This window comes from Lepidochelys olivacea (genome assembly GCF_965140295.1).
Source record: "Lepidochelys olivacea isolate rLepOli2 genome assembly, chromosome: 2".
NCBI lineage: Eukaryota > Metazoa > Chordata > Testudines > Cheloniidae > Lepidochelys > Lepidochelys olivacea.
The window spans coordinates 251,231,765-251,250,106 of record NC_140412.1 but is presented as its reverse complement, the minus strand read 5'-3'; the positions used below and the strand labels follow the sequence as shown (position 1 = coordinate 251,250,106).

The following is an 18,342-nucleotide window of genomic DNA, read 5'->3' as shown; positions in this document are numbered from 1 at the left end:
TGAGCAGCTTTCAAACAGCAGCCTTCCATTTTAATTAAAAAAAATAACAAAAAAAAACCCTGACTAAGATCTAAGGTGCAGGATGGATAATATTCAGCCCTGAACTAGTGACAGATTTAAGATCCAGTATTTCATGAACCATGCATCTGGACTAAAAATGTTTTATCTAGTGGAGGAGCTGGACAGTCCTATTTTCTAGTGGGATACACAGCATTTGTTTCTAAACCTGCTAAATTGGAAGATATTGGGTCTTAAACTTCCACCGTTATTCTGTAAAGAGTAGCTATTTAAAAAAATTCATGGAGGTTGCTATAATTTCTCCCTGCCTTTGAGGCCCTTATAGTTTAATTTATTATGCAAAAGGAGACTCGGTTGACAGGTGGAGAGACACCCGAAATGGTACCACTGTTACTCTATAAAACTTGTGTACAATAGTTTTTCTGTAAAATAAGTTTTATAAACAGTATATGTGGCCAGGTGGTTTGGTATGAAGTCTTCGTAGGATTCATTTGGGATGAGCTGTATTATTCATAAGTTACTTCCCTGCTTTTGAGTAATGCAGCCATCTCAAACTCAAGCCAATAATAGATTTCTGCAACAGCACAATACACTTATATATCTGTACTGACATCTAAATGTAGTGTGTGTGTGTGTTTTTTTCCCTGAAACAAACTTTGTATAGGTTCTTGTATGTGACTTTTCTTCTCAACTTTTTCCCCCCAGAACCTGATCTGAAAAAGCGAATTCGTGTTCATTTACTTAACGCACATGGCCTGGATGAAGCTGGTATTGATGGTGGTGGAATTTTTAGAGAATTTCTGAATGAACTGCTTAAATCAGGATTTAATCCTAACCAGGGATTTTTTAAGACCACTAATGAAGGACTTCTTTACCCCAACCCTGCTGCACAGATGCTCGTTGGAGATTCTTATGCCAGACACTATTACTTCCTAGGAAGGATGCTTGGAAAGGTGAAAACTTTTAAAAAAAAATTATTGTTGTACAATACATAACAGTAGGAGTAAAAAGATAATTTACAGTGGAAGCTTTTTTAAAAAAGTAAATTTAAGAAAGGAGGAGTAAGTTGGGGAAGTTTAATGTTTTTCTTTGTCAGTTTGGAGGGAAGGGAATATTTTTATTTAAGGGTAATGTAAATAATATTGCCACTTTATTTACTCACTGGCTGTATAGCTAGATTATTGATGCACCTGCATAATTCTCATTAATGTTAATGATAGTTATACAGTTGAAATGAGAAGAGAATTAGAGGCATTAAGTCCCAATCCAGCCAAGCTTTGAATTACATATTTAGCTTTAACTACGAGGTTAGTCTCATTGAAGCCAATGGAAGTACTCACATGCACAAGTCATTGTGTATCAGGGTTTTAGAAACTACAGTATTCTCAAGAGTTTGGCTGCAAATATTTTTTCATCATGCCAGTTATGTGAAATGAATATTTGCAGGAATTAGCAGGTTTTTGGTTACACGAGGCACATTGCTAAATTTCAGAACTGTTGCTCTGATCATTTCTAACCAATGTGACCTAATGATACCATACAGAAAAGGTGCATAATGTAATACTGAGTTAAGTTCTCGTTCTCAATTTCTTTTCCTACTCATTATTGGATTCCAACCAGGGCATCATATTTGACTTGGACCTCTCTCTAGGTCCTTACATCCAGACTAAATCTTGCAGACACTTTCTGCATAAAATCTCTAAGATACAAACCTTCCCTATCAATCCAGGCTAAAACTCTCATTCAGGCTCTCATCATCACATATCTCAATTACTGCAGCTTAATTTTCTCCTTGACAAATGGAATCCTGCCCCCCTCATATCCATTCAGAATGCTGTTGGAAAGATCTTCACTTAAAGGCCCTTAGCAGCCGGTCCCCACCCTGAAATATCATTTCTCATTTGCTATTGAGATGTTGACTCCTGCCTCTGATTGGCTCATGATGCCAGTCTTCATTTTCCACTTGTTAAATTTTCAAGCAAGTACCTTTGTGCTTTTTCCTGTGCTGCTTCTTTCTTGGGTGGAGGTCACTGTAAACAATGACAAAGCTACCTCATTATCCTCCTTTAAATCCCTTCTCTAAACTCTCCTTTTCTATGATGCCTTCAAAAAACTTGACATCAATTAGGCTGCTGGTGTTCTGAGACCACTGCCTATAATGCTGACCAATTTTGTCTCATTGTTTCCTTGTGCTCCCCCATCTGTCTGTATCCTTTTATTTTCTCTTGTCTTAGATTGTAAGCTTTTGGGGGCGTCGGGACTGTCCTTACGTTCTTGGTTTGTACAGCTCTGAGCACACTGGAGTCCTGGTCCATGTCTGGGGGTACAGTACTACCAATAATAAATAATGTGTTAAATTTTAGTGCCACGTACTATAGAGGAAATAATATTTTAATTCTCTGGTTTTTGGCCCACACTTTAAGTAACTGAAGTAGATAGATACCCAATTGCATGTGTAGGTATTGACTGTGTTGATAGTTCAGAGGGTGGAGAGAAAAGGAAATGTTTCCTTTAGAATATATTGAGAAATGTAAAGAGCTGTTTTCCAGGAATTTAGCTGTACATCTTGCACTGGCAATAGTATTCCATAGCTAATCCTCAACACAGCTCTGAAAAATCTTTCTTCATTTTTATTTTTAAAAGGGAAAAAATTTGGGTGCCAGTTGTTTGGTTGTAATGAGGATGTTCATGAAGAATTTAGCATAGAAGGGAGCTGATAAGGAGTATTATTTATATAGTAACTTTCACAATGTTTGAGTTTATCATTTACTGTGCATCTGTGTTATAATTTTGGTACCATATTTTGGAGGCTTTGGATTTTGATGCTGTGGAAAGCCAAACTACAATAAATTACTGCTGAATGTAGCTAGCTGGTAATGAAAATGAAAGTTTAATGAGAAATGGGAGCTTAATTTCACTATGACTTCTGCTAAAATTTGTTGCTGTTTTCCGGCCAGCTCTGGTATTGAGAGTGCGTTACAAAGAGCATTGAGTATAGTTCTTGTTAACATTCTTTAAAGCCAGGGACTTCTAACCAGTAATTTTGAGCATTTGTATTTCAACCATAAACATAGCAATGATTGCTATTGTTTTAATTGGTAAAACTCTGGGTAAATTTTTAAAGGCACCTAGTATCCGATTTTCAAAAGTAATTTTGGGACTGGTGCAAAACTCCCATTGACTTTCAATGAGATTAAGGCTCTGAAGTCTCCGATTTTGAAAATTTTACTCTCCATATTTGAGTTTAAAGGAAAACTTTCATCATGCATTCAGATGGATTCTGTATTTTTAGTCCTTCTCTACTTCGTGAGACTATCCAGATGCTGGAAAAATGTGTGCACAGGAGTGAGTGTGCACAAAACCACAAGTGTACAAGGGGTGGTGAGTTGAGCCCCCACTTGCAATGTATGTGAGCAGAGTAGGGAAGTTACACCACTGCCAGGTCAATTGGTCCAAAATTTAGGACTGAAAAAAACAAAGTGTTATGCCATTGATTAACTCACAGAAATGTTGGTATGATTTTTTTTTAAAGTTCTGTGGAAGCAGGTTTTTTGGAAGAAAAATAATTCAGTGCATAAGAATAAAAAAAAATATTATACATGGACTAAAAACGGGTTAGAAAAATGCAAAAATTCTGTGAAAAGTAAACTTTTGGAACAATGGTCCAGTTTTAATAAACGACATCATTAATGCAAGTAAGAACATTTTTTTAAACATTTGTTTTTAACCCGACAGTGCCCTCTTAAAAATAGCAAAAGAATGGAATTCTGGTCTAAAAATTAATTTGGGCAACCCTCCACCTTTAGAATATCCAAATGATCACTACATGAAGACTTGTGAAACAGGGAAGACTCCAAATCAGCCACTTGCATTAAAGCAACGTATCCATTTTTGAAGGACACACTATAATTAGGAGTGGGCCGAAGCCAAACCTCACATCCAAATAGCCCTGAACTATGGAAAATATTGTAGGTCTGACCTGCCTATAGATTCATGACTTCGTTCTCTCCCTGGTCTGCAGAGCCCAGCAACTATAAGTTTGTTGGGGGCTGGAGGGTGGGAGGAATCACAATTGTTTAAAAGCTGCCTGCAGTCTCTTCTTTTGAGTGCTCAAAAGGTGCCTCTTGGAGCTCCAAAAGAAGTTGGAGTTGATCTGGGAGCAGACAGGGTTGGGAGATGCTTGTATTTATTGGAACTATTTTTCCACAAACTGATTGCAATATTGGACCCTTAATTTTATTTATTATCAGTTAACAGCACTTCTGTGATTGCATCTTAAATATTAATATAAGGGCATGAGAAGTCACAAAGAAAAAGTGATGCTGTCCTTTGTTTAGAAAGAGCTCTATCAGAACAAGTGTTTTGTTTTTGCCCTTTGAAATCAGAGAATATATCATTTAACATTTTGAAGGCATAGATTATTGTTGTATTTGCAGTATGTTTGCATAAGGTATGAAGTGACAGTGTTATTTAATAATTAGCTCTACCCAGGTGCAGAGACACCTTTTTACTGGCATGTTTAGAGAGCTGATTCATTAAACAGAAAGATAAGGCACGGCCTTACTATTCAGTACCTGCCAGTATTATGGTCTGAGTTAGACATTATTGAATAGTCATTCATCCATTTCCAGAAATGCTTCATTTTATGCATTTGCGCAGAATTATTTAAAAGCAGTAGTACATTATTAAAAGCTTTTTTGTAAATAAAATAGGAATACTGCAAAGGAAGCAATCAGGCATGCACAGCAATTTCTTATTTGCATAAACCAAAAGATAGTGTTGCCACTGAAAACTCTCACTTAAAAAGTTTCAGTGTTATCAGAAAACAAATACATTAAAATTTAATAATTTACATAAATTCTATGTATCCCAGTAACCCTTCAGTGCTATTAGCGAAGTGTGTTTGACTTTGTAGATCTGTGTAGATTCATAACCGGATTTACTTTTTTCTGTTTCCTGTCAGAGGTTTTTTAATAACATATATCCACAATGCTATTTGATTGATTAATAAAATTGGGCAAAGGATTAATAAAATGTCTTCTAAATCTTATATTTTGAAGCTCTTTAAATCTAGATAATTACAAAATTGCTACCAAAAACCTGTTAATTATTTAGGTTGCAAAGTTAAGCAGTTGAAAGTTTGGAAATGCAAGATTTACAGTTGCCCATGCAAATTTATTTCTGCCCCTTTGTGCATTTAATCTGTACACTGAATGAGTCAGGGCGGCGATCCTGTGGAAAGTAATAATTGTCGATCATAAGTAATTGCCTAGTTTTTTTTTAAATAATTCTTCTGTGTACAACTGTAAAAACTATGCATTATTAGCAGGGTTTGAATCTTGACCCTTTAGCACTGCAGCACAGACTTCTACCACTTGAGCTACAGGACTAACTACATTAGCTGGCAGTAGGAGAAGGCTATTATCTCTCAGAGGGGGGTGGACTGCCGGTGATATGGACTATCCAAGGTTAAGGGGGATCCTGCTCAGCCTAGCTCTCTTTCTGTCCTCCTCTGTGCGAGGTGAGACGCTCCCGTTCCTTGTCCTGCCTCCAGAGCTGTGAATGGGATGCTGTTATCATGTGCTCTGGGGATAGGAGAGAAGGGGAGTGGAAGTATATGGCTTGGCTTAGCTTCCTTTCCCTCCCCTTCCACAACCGCTGTTCTGTCAGCTCCTAGATTTCCCAGTACAGTTTCTGCTGCTTTGGCAGCAGTGTGGCTCTTTAGAATGTTACTGTTCAGTTGTTTTGTTAGGCTGCCAAAATTTTCTTGAGCAACACAAGAAAGAGAAGGAAAATGGTGATTTGTGACAGTTTCTAAATCAGCTAAATGTGAATGGAATTTCATGGGACAGTGAAAAGTCACTTCTGTAGCCGAAGAACTTTCTATCTGATTAATTTCAAAGATCTGCTGCAAACATGGAGGTGTTAAAGCTTCTCAAAAAAGGTTACAATTTTTTTTAATAATGGAAAGTGTTAGGCAACCTAAATATACACCCCTTATAAAAATACTTAGCACTGACGTAGTGCTTTGAAAACATAAATCAGTCTTACAACATCCTTATAACTATAACAGCCCCCATTTTACAGAAGTGGAATCTGAGGCAGAAAAGTGAAGTGGTTCACAGTCAATGACCAAAGAAGGATCAGAAATCAGAATTGTCAGGGATAAATAGTCAAAATATATAATTTGGAACCTTGACATTATACACTAGATTATAAAAGACGGGATTTTTGACAGTTTTAGTTGTTACATTCTTATGCAGAATCACTAGCTAGTTTAGAGATGTGGCTGAAAGATTGTTGAACAGAAGTGAACTTGTTAGTCCTCATGTTTGGAACTAGAACTTTTATGGTTTCTTACTACTTCCGTTTTGGAGCAGGTCTGATAGTTCTGAATATAAGACTGTTTTGTCATGTGTGACTTCTAATGTCTTTGACAGGATTTTTGATTGCTTCAGACACTAGTATTCCATTACACTTACACACAACTGGTTCCCAAGACCGAATGAGCTATCTCCTCTATTTGTGCTCTTTGCCTCTAGACCATTGATGAGGACTAGTGAGCCATGGATCGGTGGTCCTGATTCATTTGTGTGATCTATCAATGTGAAGCTTTTTTGCAGAAATCAGAACCAAAAGTCCTCTGAAGACACTGAAGATTTGTAAAAAGAAGTTTGAGTTTGTTTTGTCATGGTGTATCCTATTTCTTAGAAAGGTGGCAGGTCACAGAATGAAGGGTTTGTTTTTTGCTTGCTTTGAATTATGAAAGCCTGTCTGTATGGGAACTAAATGAGTGGTAAAGCAGCATTCTGAGGACATGTTAGGTAGAGAGGAAAAGATGTTAAACTTTTTAAAAATTGGTAGTAATATTTTGATGATAGTATGCAGGGACATTGTTAATAATCTATGATAAAGATCAATCACAGCAATTAATATTAATTTAGGACTGAAATAATTTATGGCCTTGTGGGCATTATATTGATGCATATTAAAGAAGGTATTTTCTCAGTTGCTTTGATTGCACAACATACTATAGTTTTTTTAATATATGTGGTGATCTGATTATGGTGGACTATGTGCAATGAGATCTAAGAGTGTTATATTAAGCTTAGATATTTGACAAGTGAAGTTTTAAAGCTGTATCTTTCAGTAAGATTAGATAACTACTGAATGAAAAGGTATTGGGTCAAATGCTAAATGGCATATGACTAAATCAAATTGAAATAGGGAAAAATTAATTATTGATTCTAATGAAATGTAATGAATTACATTTCTGAAATATGAAGAGTTTGCTTTGTGATTTTAATTGACGAACCTAATGGGATAAATAGTGCACAAGGTTGCATATTTGTTTATAATTAAGGATTCATATACAATGTGCAGAATTCCTGAAAATACAGCTAATCCAAAACTAGAAAGATTATAGACTAGTTCATTTGTTATTGTGCAAGATATTATCCATAGGTCCAATTTTAATCTTATTGGCCTTTACACTATTTCTTTACAGATGAACTAAAATGCTTTTTTATTGTCTTAGGGACTAATATAAAACCCATTGAAATCAATCGGACCCTGTCCATTGGCTACAGTGCATATTGGATTATGGCCTAAACTCCTAAATCATGTACAGAATACATATGAAGGCTTTGAGTAAATGAGTTTTAAACAACACACACATGCATACTTCCCTGCACTAAAAAGACGAATAGGGAAAACAAAGAAAGAGTAGGAAAAGACTACAGAGATAGCAGTTAAACTTATTCATTTTAATAGCTAAAATCATTGTGCCTCAATCACCACATGTGGGCCTAGTGTACACATAAAGGTTAGGTCGACATAGCTGTGGAGCTCAGAGGCATGAAAAATTCACTCCCCTGAGTGGTGTAGTTATGCTGATTTTAACCCCTGGTGTAGGCACAATTAAGTTGATGGAAGAATGCTTCCATTGACCTAGCTACCATCACATGGGGAAGTGGAGTTCCTATAGTGATGGAAAAACCCCTTCTTTTGCTGTAGGAAGTGTCTAAGTTATGGCACACTAGCTGTGCTGCTGTAGCGCCCATAGTGTCACCATACATTATCGTGGTAGTTGTCTTCTGCCTGTTTTCTCTGTCAGAATTTTTTCCTAATTTGTAGGCTATACTTTTTTCCCTTTAGTTTTGTCCATTTAGTAAAGATCTACTCTGGTTTGGCTTAAATCAGTCAACTGTATTATTCATTTGTAGTGCAAGCTCCATTGACCAGCATTAATTCCCAGAAAGGTGGGTGTGGAATTAGCATGCTAACAAACAAGTAGATTGTTTGTGCAAACTCATTATTTCAATCATTTCCAAAGTTCTATTTCCAAACAACAAAATGGAATCAAGGAGTCAAGTATTGCTTAAACTCATGGTACTTTTGTGTTTGGTCAAAAATGACATGAATCTTCCGTACGATGACTTTAAAAAGAGAAGTAAGCAGTTTAAAAGATTGTTCAGAAAAGAAAAATATCTCTTTTTAGCAGATCATTTTTTCCCTAAGTTTCCTGATCTGTTTAAAAGGGTCAAAATAGTAAATCACCAAAATAAGAGTATGGAAGTTGCATATTCCATTAATTGTGACAGAATATATGCAACTCCTGAGATATTTTAAAGGAGGTGCTCAGCCTGTTTATGAATATTTACATACATTGGTATGAACTTATTTTCTAACATAGTTATTCAACCAGCTAATTCCTTTGTGTGCTGGTTTACTTAACATAACCAATTATCTTTTGATTACAAAGTACTCAACTTAGTACCAACATTGTAAATATATGTCCAGCACTAAAAGGCTACTAAAATGTGGTATTTTAACACTAAATCTTTAGGAGGGAAAAGAGTATATTGATTGATTGTGATATTTATTGGGTCATAATGTATCTAAATTTTCTTTAATGCTTATGTTAGTGATTGTTTACCGATAAAGTGCACAAAGGTCTCTGCAAGCAGCTCTACATGGAAAGAATTACCTCATGTCAGTGGTCACTTATCAATTAAAAGTTCCATTAGCAGATGATTCTGTTTCTGGTTTGTGTACTTATTGCATTTTATTGCCTCTAAATCAGGTTCCTGGACAAGAAATAAATAAACAGTTAAAAGTATGTGGTAATGGCATCCTGATCTTTTTTCACAGTTGGAAACACCTAGGTCCATTTAAGTCAAGTTCAGAATATTTACTGAAATGAATTCTTCATTGTATTTGAATTCTTATTTAAAATGACCAGATTACTGATATTAATACATGTTGATTTATCTTGATAAAGTGTGTCTAGAGGTTAGATAAATAACAGATAACTGGACTAATTTTAAAAGAATGTAATTCAGATCGTAAAAGTAAAACTTTGTTTCTAATTTACTTCCACATTCTCATTTTACTTCCCATCAAATTTTGTTTAAACTTGAAGCCAGAAAATTCTGTAAAACAGATCACTGGAACTTCAGTCAGCAACACTAGCAACGTAGTAGTTTAGTAACTATCAGTTCATCTAGGATTTTTTCAATTGTGCAGAATTTGTATGCCTAACAAGAAAAGCAAATGACATAGCAATCTAGGGGCACAACATCAATCAGATATTGACCCCAACCCCTAAGGCCCCACCCACCTGAAACTGCATCCCTGGGATATTACTTTCAGAGTCGAGATTGACACATGACTAGAAACAAGGATTGTGTGTGATCCCTCTTAGAAGTTTTCCCATCACCCTTTGCCAATCAGAACGGGTTTCAGCCCCGTAGCATCTCCCCAAGAGTGAGTATGACAAATAAGAGCAAGTTCAGGGGCATGGAGACCTGTCCAGAAGAGGGACGTGTGACCCCTCTAAGAACACCTCCCACAGTCCTCTACCAATTGACATGAGTTTCACCCCCTTAAGCCCTCCTGGAAGGGAAACGTACCAATCAGAAATAGGTATAGCACAAGAGTCTAAGCCAGAACCCTCAAACTGTGGAGCTCAGCATTTGCCCATCGGCAGCACTACCCCCTGAGGCCCCATCACTGTGTGGAGGAAGCCATCTACTTTCAAGAGCATGTTTTTCAGAAATCGTGGAAATGCTAAGGGGAAACATGGCCTCCTTCATTACCCCCATGAGAATTATGGAATTCGTTTTAGTTCCGAGGCCGCTCAGTCACCTGTGGAGAAAGCGCTACATCAGCAAGAGTTCTGAGGAGCAGGGAGCTGTCGAGGGGAGCCTTTTAGTCCAGCTGTTGATGGATATGTTGGGACCTGACCCCGAGACCGGAGTGCTCATGAGGCAGACTGACGAGTGTGATGGCCACCGAGCATTCACCCCAATGGAGGAAGGGAAACGTGGCTCATCAAAAGATATTGCTCAGGTAAATAACTATAAAAAGGATGGGGTTTAATGAGTCGGAACTGATCTGGGGTTGCATAAATCTAAAAAACAGCAGACTTACAGCTGTTTCTTTTCTGAAAATCTCTTGACAGCTCGACAATGCCTTTGAGAACCCTGTGTGGGTAAATCTGTCATGCATCAGCTGTTTTTGCTCATGCGTGAGACACAGCTCTCAAGACCAGACCTTGGATTTGAACAAAACGGAAGAGTGAGGCAGCTCAGACCCCTGTATAGGCAGGGGTCATAGTGTCCATTTTTCGCAGTCTGCTGTAAAATAGTGTGTTAAATCAGCCAATTAATAAAATTTGTTTAAATTCTCATTGTGAACATGTAAACTACTGTGCACGTGACTACGTTATATTATCAGTGCTGTCCACAATGAAGTACTTGCCATAACCTTTGGAATTCTGCACTATGAATGAGTAGTCTTGGAGCTTTTTCTGAAAAAACATCCTAACAAAGGCAGAAAGACACTTGCTGTCCGTAAACTCCCAGGATTTTTCTGGCTTTAGGGACATAGCAAATATGTAATTGGGCACACGCAACCCTGTCCCTTTCGTGCATTTAAAATTGTAAAAATGATACTTTTCTGATCATTCAGGCTTTCTACATTTATCCATAAAATACAGGTGACTGTTTACATCTCTGGAGATGATACCCTGACTCTGCTTACAGCACCTCATTTTGCATTTGTGCCCCATGTCAACATAAGACTGATCCTTATCACATAAAGTTTTAGACAGACATGCAACTGGTTTTTTTCATGCAGAGTCTGTGTCTTTCTGAACACTCTTTGTACCTGCAGCATAGCCTACAGCTAGGGCATCCTAGCTGAGTGCCCATACTGTCTGCACACATTGTGCTTAAGCAGAGGCAGCACCTATACCTTAAAACAAAGTTTGCAACAAAATCCCTTTTTAAAAAACCCACCCCTATCTCCTGCATATGCCCTAAATCACAAACAACATTTTAATAATTAAAACCAAGTTTTTAACAGACCCATTTTAAAAACACATTTAAAAGCCAGTTATAGAAATTTACTTTCCACCACAGGGAAAAGGGGTGCTATAGCACATGGTTATCTTCCCCCCACAAGTGTATTTGGGCCTGTGGGTTAAAGAACAAGCAAAATTTTAGTTAGTATTATTTCCCAAATGTACCAAACTCGTGTACAACCTGTTGAATTCCATTTAAAAAAAAAAAAAAAGTATTAAGCGCAACCATAGTTCAAATGGGATTGTACTTTGCCCTGGTGAAATACAGCTTGAAATTGCTCTTTCCATACTAAACAGATCACACTGCAATAAAGACATGTATCATTATTAGTAAGGACAGTGTGTACAAAGAGTAAGATTATATAATATATATTTTCAGAGTTAAAAGAAGCAACATGTTTTGCAATCCAGCAGCAGCCATTCTGGTTTCTGTTATAAAAAGACAGTCTCCAAAAAAGCTCAGGATTTTATACCAACCTAACTCTTTGTTTCAAACAAACTTCAGTGTCTGTAGTTAGCAGGTGCTTTGATCACTACAGCTCTTAATAAATTGAGGAGTTTATGCACCCTTCTCTAAACATTCCCTTTGGGTGAAAATTTAAATAGTCTTAGTAAATTCTCTTAATGGTTTTGTCTAATTTTTAGTGACCATATATTTTTCTGTTCAATCAAAACCAGATCACTATAGGTATATCTTACAGAATTAAACTGTAGATCACCATATACAACAATCCTTAGTGTTACTGCACCCTCTCCTGACTGGGGGCCTTGTAGATCTCAATGCATGTCTTTTTTGTGCTTAAAATTCTGGTTGTTTTTTAAATAAAAATGGATGTAGCACAACCATAGTAAACACCCTACAAATACTCATAGTTTTTAAATGTTTGTTTGATTTTTCTTACAGCATATTCTTATTTTATAAGTATAATGGAGGTTTATGAACCCTTGCAAAATTTCATTTTTGTGTTAAACCACTGTTTATTTTTGAAAATATAGTATTTTTAAACTTGAAATGACTTTGAGTTACTAGAAGGACTGACCCATAGTAATCTACAAACTCCTGAGGTTTTATATAATTTAATATTAACAGAGCTTACCTCCCCGCCCCTTACTGTGGGTGAATACCCATCAAACCTAATTACTGATAATTTTTCCAACCCCAGCAGGGCCTAATATGCATAACCCTGGTGGAACGTTAAGGAAACATGGGTCTGTGATTACATCTGAAGTCAGTAGTTCCACACAACCCCATTTTTTCAGTAGGTCATAGTTAAACCATTGTAGTTCGATGGTATTGAATCAACTGTGTTGTACTCAAATACATGTCTCAAACATCTATGTTTTACACAGAATATACAATATTTTTTGCTTTAAACTCATTTTTGTTTTCCTCCCCTGGATTCTACTATGTGCATTTCAGCCTTTTGCTGTAAATAGGTTTCTTCTATTAAAGACACAATAGCTGGGTTTTCACAAACTATTTTTATTTAGAAGACACACAACCCTTGAAAACAACCTGAGATGCCCCATCAAAACTTTCATCTTATTTAAGGGCCAGGCTATCCTTATTACGGAAACCCAGATACTCACAAAGACCTTTTCAATAGATACTTTTATTTACAGATACCAAGTTTTATAATATTGTATATCACATGCTTGTCCCCTCACTATTCTCTAACTTAATCCTTTTAGATTTCTTACAGTTAGTCGTTTTCCTAATCAATGTTCTGTAACTTTTTGAGTGGGTCAAGCAGTCAATATAATGCACTAAGTGGGTATCCTTCGGTTTGGTAATTTTGTTTAAAACACCGTTAGGATCTCAAGCGCTGTGCACAGCATTTACCAAGGTCGTCCCTGATGCTAAATTTTCTTGGGTTAAGCACAGACATTGCATTGCATAACCTATGGCAATAATGGTGTTTAATAAGCTTTACAAACACAGGTCAGCACACAGGGCCTGGAGCATTCTGTTTCTATTCTCTGAAGTCCAATTCATACAGTTTTGTGATGCAGCTGGTCTGGTGCATCTATAACACAGCCCTCACAGTCTTCAAAAAGCTTCTCCCTAAAACAGTGATTAAGGACAGCATAAACAGAAATGCGTACAGTAGACTACACGACTCCTTTACACTCACAGCATGGCACTGGCTGTTAGTGCTATGCTAAGGGCCTTCCTTAAATCCATCTTCCTCCTTGCGCTTTGTGTCCTCTTCAACAAGTTGGCTTGATCTTCAGCAAAAACAAGTTGGATCAGATTCACCTTCACTCTCTGATGCAGCGCTGTCCAGCATCTCCAGGTCCTTTAGAAAGGTGTCATTGAGCTGTCGAGACTATCAGAAAAGAAACAGCTGTAAGTCCACTATTTTTTGGATTTATGCAACCCTAGGTCAGTTCCTACCCCACACTTGACCACCACTTTTTATAGTCTATTTACGTGAGCAACATCTTTGCCATTCATCTTCTCCAATGAGCTTCCTCCATGGGGGTGAATGAATCATAGAATATCAGGGTTGGAAGGGACCTCAGGAGGTTATCTAGTCCATCCCCCTGCTCAAAGCAGGCCCAATCCCCAATTTTTGCCCCAGATCCCTAAATGACCCCCTCAAGGATTGAACTCGCAACCCTGGGTTTAGCAGGCCAATGCTCAAACCACTGAGCTATCTCTTCCTCTCTATGCTCAGTGGCCATCATGCTAGTCAGTCTGCCTCGTGAGTGCTTGAGACTCGGGGTCAGGTTCTGACATGTCCATCAATGGCTGGCCCAAAGGGCTCCCCTTGAGAGCTTCCTGCTCCTCAGAACTGTTGCTGACGTAGTGCTTTCTCCACAGACAACTGAGTGCCCTCAGAGCTAAAATGTATTCTGTAATTCTCATAGGGGAAATGAAGGAGGCCATGTTTTCCCCTCAGTGTTTCCACGATTTCTGAAAAATATGCTCTTGAAACAAGATGGCTTATTCCACACAGCGATGGGGCTTCAGGGGTGGTACTGCTGACCAGCCAACTGTTGAGCTCTGGAGATTGAGGGTTCTGCCTAGATCCTCATTCTATGCCTATTGCAATTTATACATGTTTCCCTTTCAGGAGGGCATAAAGGAGTGAAACCCATGCCTATTGGAAGAAGGTGGTTGGAGGCGTTCTTAGAGGTGTCACAGGACTCTCTTTTGGATGGGTCTCCCTGTCCCTGAACTTGTCCTGTTTGGTCAAACCCACTCTTGGGGAGGTCCTACAGGACTGAAACCCACTCCAGTTGGTAGAGGGTGGTGTGAGGAGTTCTTAGAGGGGTCACATAATACCCCTTGTTTCCGGTCATATGTCACTCTCGACCCTTGAAGTAATACCCTGGGGGAAGGACTTACGATGACAGGTGTAGGGAGCCTTAGAGGTAAGTGGTGGAGTCAACATTTGATTGACCTGTACTCCTAAACTACTTTTAGCTATCAATTATAGTGTAAGTTAGAATGATGTTTGCCTGTCCTCATTATAACACTCCCTGATAGTGAGTAGATGTGAAGTGCTGTATATTGTTTTGGTGATTAAAAATGGTTCTCCACTATTCTTGAAATACAAATATTCTTTGGTGTGAATCGTCATTTATGAATCAAAATGACTTGATCATTTTAGCAGAAATTCTCAAATAGTTTCATTGGTAATGTATGCTATGATATACAATTAAGAACCACATCCCTAGATTTTTAAGATAATGTTAATCAGTCAGTCACTAGTACATTCTCTGCTTATCACAAACTTCTAATCAATTTCAGATTTTTACATTGACTGCAGCAAATTTGACAAGCAAGCTTTCCACAACCGAAACACTCAGTTACTCAAAATGGCTGGAGCTTTTATGAACTTGTACTTGCTGACCTTCAACATTTCCAGCAGGCAAGAAATCAAAGATAATACCAATTTACAAATGACTTTGCTTTATCTGAAAACTTTACTCCTCCTAAGATCTGAGGATTTTAATAGTGCTGTGGTATGTTGTGGTGGTTTTGTGATGTTAATAAATAACTAGCAGGAGTTAGTTTGAGACCACCAATCTCATCTTATTTTATATCCTTTGAAAATCATATTTCAACTTAGAATTCCAGAAGTAAAATATTAGCATACTGAAGCAAAATGAACCTTTTGCATACTCAGCACTTTTGAAAATTGGGCCAGTTGTTTAGGTGCCTAAACATGAATTTAAGACATAACTTTAGGCACCTGTACTGTAAAGTCTTGGCCTTATGTTTTATGAAGCAGAAGAGCTATGCAGTAGTGGCCAAAAAAAAGTACATCAATATTTAAAAGAAAAAATATTATATAGCAGATTTTCCATTTGTAGAATGACATGAGTGGGTCTTCCTATACTGCAATAATATAATGCATTGATTGCATTCATTGAAATACAGACTGAAGGGCAATGGGTTGCAGCAACCAAATAGTAACACACGACTGATATTCTTGTTTTATAATTTATGTTTTTCCATAATTGTGTTAAAAGCAATATGTTAATCTACTTTTCTTCACTTTCAAAAATTTTATTATGCTCATGTCTACAAGAAATGATTTCATGCTTCAAAATAAGAAAATACTAGTTTTGAAAAAAGGTTAAATGAGTAAGGAGAGGGCAGTGAGTCATGATAAAGAAAAAACACACCTTGAATTAATTTTTATGCAGTCAGTCTTCACATTTAACTTTTGTTTAACCAGGCCACAAAGAATTAGGCTATTTTAAACAGGGATTTGTGAATAGGATGAAATATAACTAGAATATAAATAATATAAGGTAGGAGAAAATACTAATGATTCTCTGTTTTTCTATCATTTTTATTAGTGGTCCTATACGGCTTTGAAGATGAATTTCACTATAAAAGTGCTAGGTATTATTTAGTAACTGTTTACGAATGGCTAACTTAGAAAAGGTTACTCTCTAGATGCCCGGTGTCTTGAGGGCTGATGAAGGAAATGACTGTTTTAAAAGACCAGACTTTTCAAACTCAGTCATTTTCCTTTGTGAGCCCTCAAGACCCCACCCACTTTCTAGGTGTTTTTTACTTTTATCATGTCAGTGTTTTTTTTAAAGTGGAGGTAGGTTATAAAGGGTTAATGGGGAGTATATGAAGTAATCATAAATCATTTTTCCTCATACAGAAGGTATTAGGAATCATAAGTGAGAACCTATTTGGGCCCCAATCCTGCAAACAAATTCACTGGAGCAGACCCCTTCCTGGAGTCCCATCACACTCAGTATGGGTGCATGGGTACATGCATGTATCTGCTTTGCAGGGTTGGATCCTTAATCAGCATGCTCTAACATTCATGTAAGCTTTGTTATTCCAAGCTACCAAATCCTTTAAACATTCTATATTAACTTGTTACACACTGAAATGACTAGATCAACTCAAAGTGTGGCCAATATTAGAACACCATACAAGAACTTCCCTTTGGAAGAGCTTTTCCATCATAGCTGTCTTTCTGCCTCTGACCATAATACACAGATCTAATGTGCCTGTGTAGTGCGTAAGTAGTAGGGTAATGGACGATATACATAGCCTTAGGATTAGGGTGACCAGATAGCAAGTGTGAAAAAACGGGAGAGGGGGTAGGGGGTAATAGATACCTATATAAGAAAAAGTCCCCAAAAATGGGACTGTCCCTTTAAAAACGGGACATCTGGTCACCCTACTTAGGATCTGTGGAATGTGCTCAGTATTGTGCTGAATATAGAAAAGGCGCAGTCCCTGCCCTGAGGATTATTCTGATGATACATGATAAAAACAGCATTCTCAAAGCATGTTAGCTTATCTTCTTCTGCTGTTTCCATGACATTCTGTCGTCTCCTGCCCATCCACAAATGTCCATCAGAATTTCAATTAAATTTTTCCACTTTGGGTGTCACTCATAAAGTAATAAATGTAAATGTAACTATTTAATATTATAAAGGGTGAAAAGATGGCCTTGAGGTTAAGGCCCAGGACTATTTCACTCCACTACAGACTTTTGTGACTTGTGGCAAGTTGCTTAAATTCTCTGTGCCTCATTTTTCCATTGCTATGGAAAATAGATAAAAGATAATACCTACCTCAGGTAGGTGTTGGGAGGATAAATTCACTAATATTTGTAAAACTGCAAAATCCTTGGATGAAAAGCACAATAGAAATGTAAATTTTTATTACTACTTTTATGGTATTTCAATAGAAGTGTGTTACATTCTAAAATGAACATAACTATTTACACAGTTCCTATAAAATTGCTACAATATGCATATAGTATAATGCTGTGGTATTTAATCTCTGTAATGCAGTATGGCAACCATTATAATGTCCCCAGCAAGACTATCCAAAAATAGAGGTACAGAAGATGAGGGAGAATATTGTATCCGTTTAAAGCAGTAGATGAGAAAGAACGTAGTCAACCAAATGAAATGTATCCAAGACTCTAGGCACAGCAAACAAAAGCTTTTTCCTACAACCAGAAATTTAAGAAAAAGTGATATGCTAACAAAAAGTCATTAAAATTACAGACAGGTGCAAAATCAGTTCTGGTTTTCCATGAGATGATATTGGCTTAAGTATGGTATACATCTCAGAGCTATGGTTTTGATTGTTTTATATAACATCTGCTTGAATGTATTTGTTACCCATTTAAGGTATTTGATATCTTCAATGTTTGAGAAAATATCTTATCCTCTTCTACGTTAAAAAAACACTTTGTATGTGTATATGTAGAATGGCCATTTCTTTCTATGGTATGTTGATTTTTGACAACCAGGAAAGTGCTGACTTGGGCCCTTATCCTGCAATATCTCTAAGCAGGTGGATTCAGTGGGGCTTTGGATGAGTGCAAGGGTCTTCCTGCAGGGATCTGGTTGCAGGATTGAGCACTAGGATTCAAAATATGAGGAATGATAAATGAGTGGCCTGAGCTGAGTTTTGCTGGCAGTTTTCCCAATCCAAGAAAGGACCTGCTTCC

The 18,342-nt window shown here is 37.3% G+C and overlaps 1 protein-coding gene across 1 annotated transcript in view; it reads left to right on the top strand.

Moving 5' to 3' along the window:
- Positions 1-18,342, top strand: part of UBE3C (ubiquitin protein ligase E3C) — a 168,544-nt gene that overhangs the window by 115,475 nt on the left and 34,727 nt on the right. Inside the window, exon 18 of the mRNA XM_084621594.1 lies at positions 724-971. Within this exon, the coding sequence (XP_084477720.1) occupies positions 724-971 (248 nt within the window). The remainder of the gene's footprint in view (positions 1-723; positions 972-18,342) is intronic.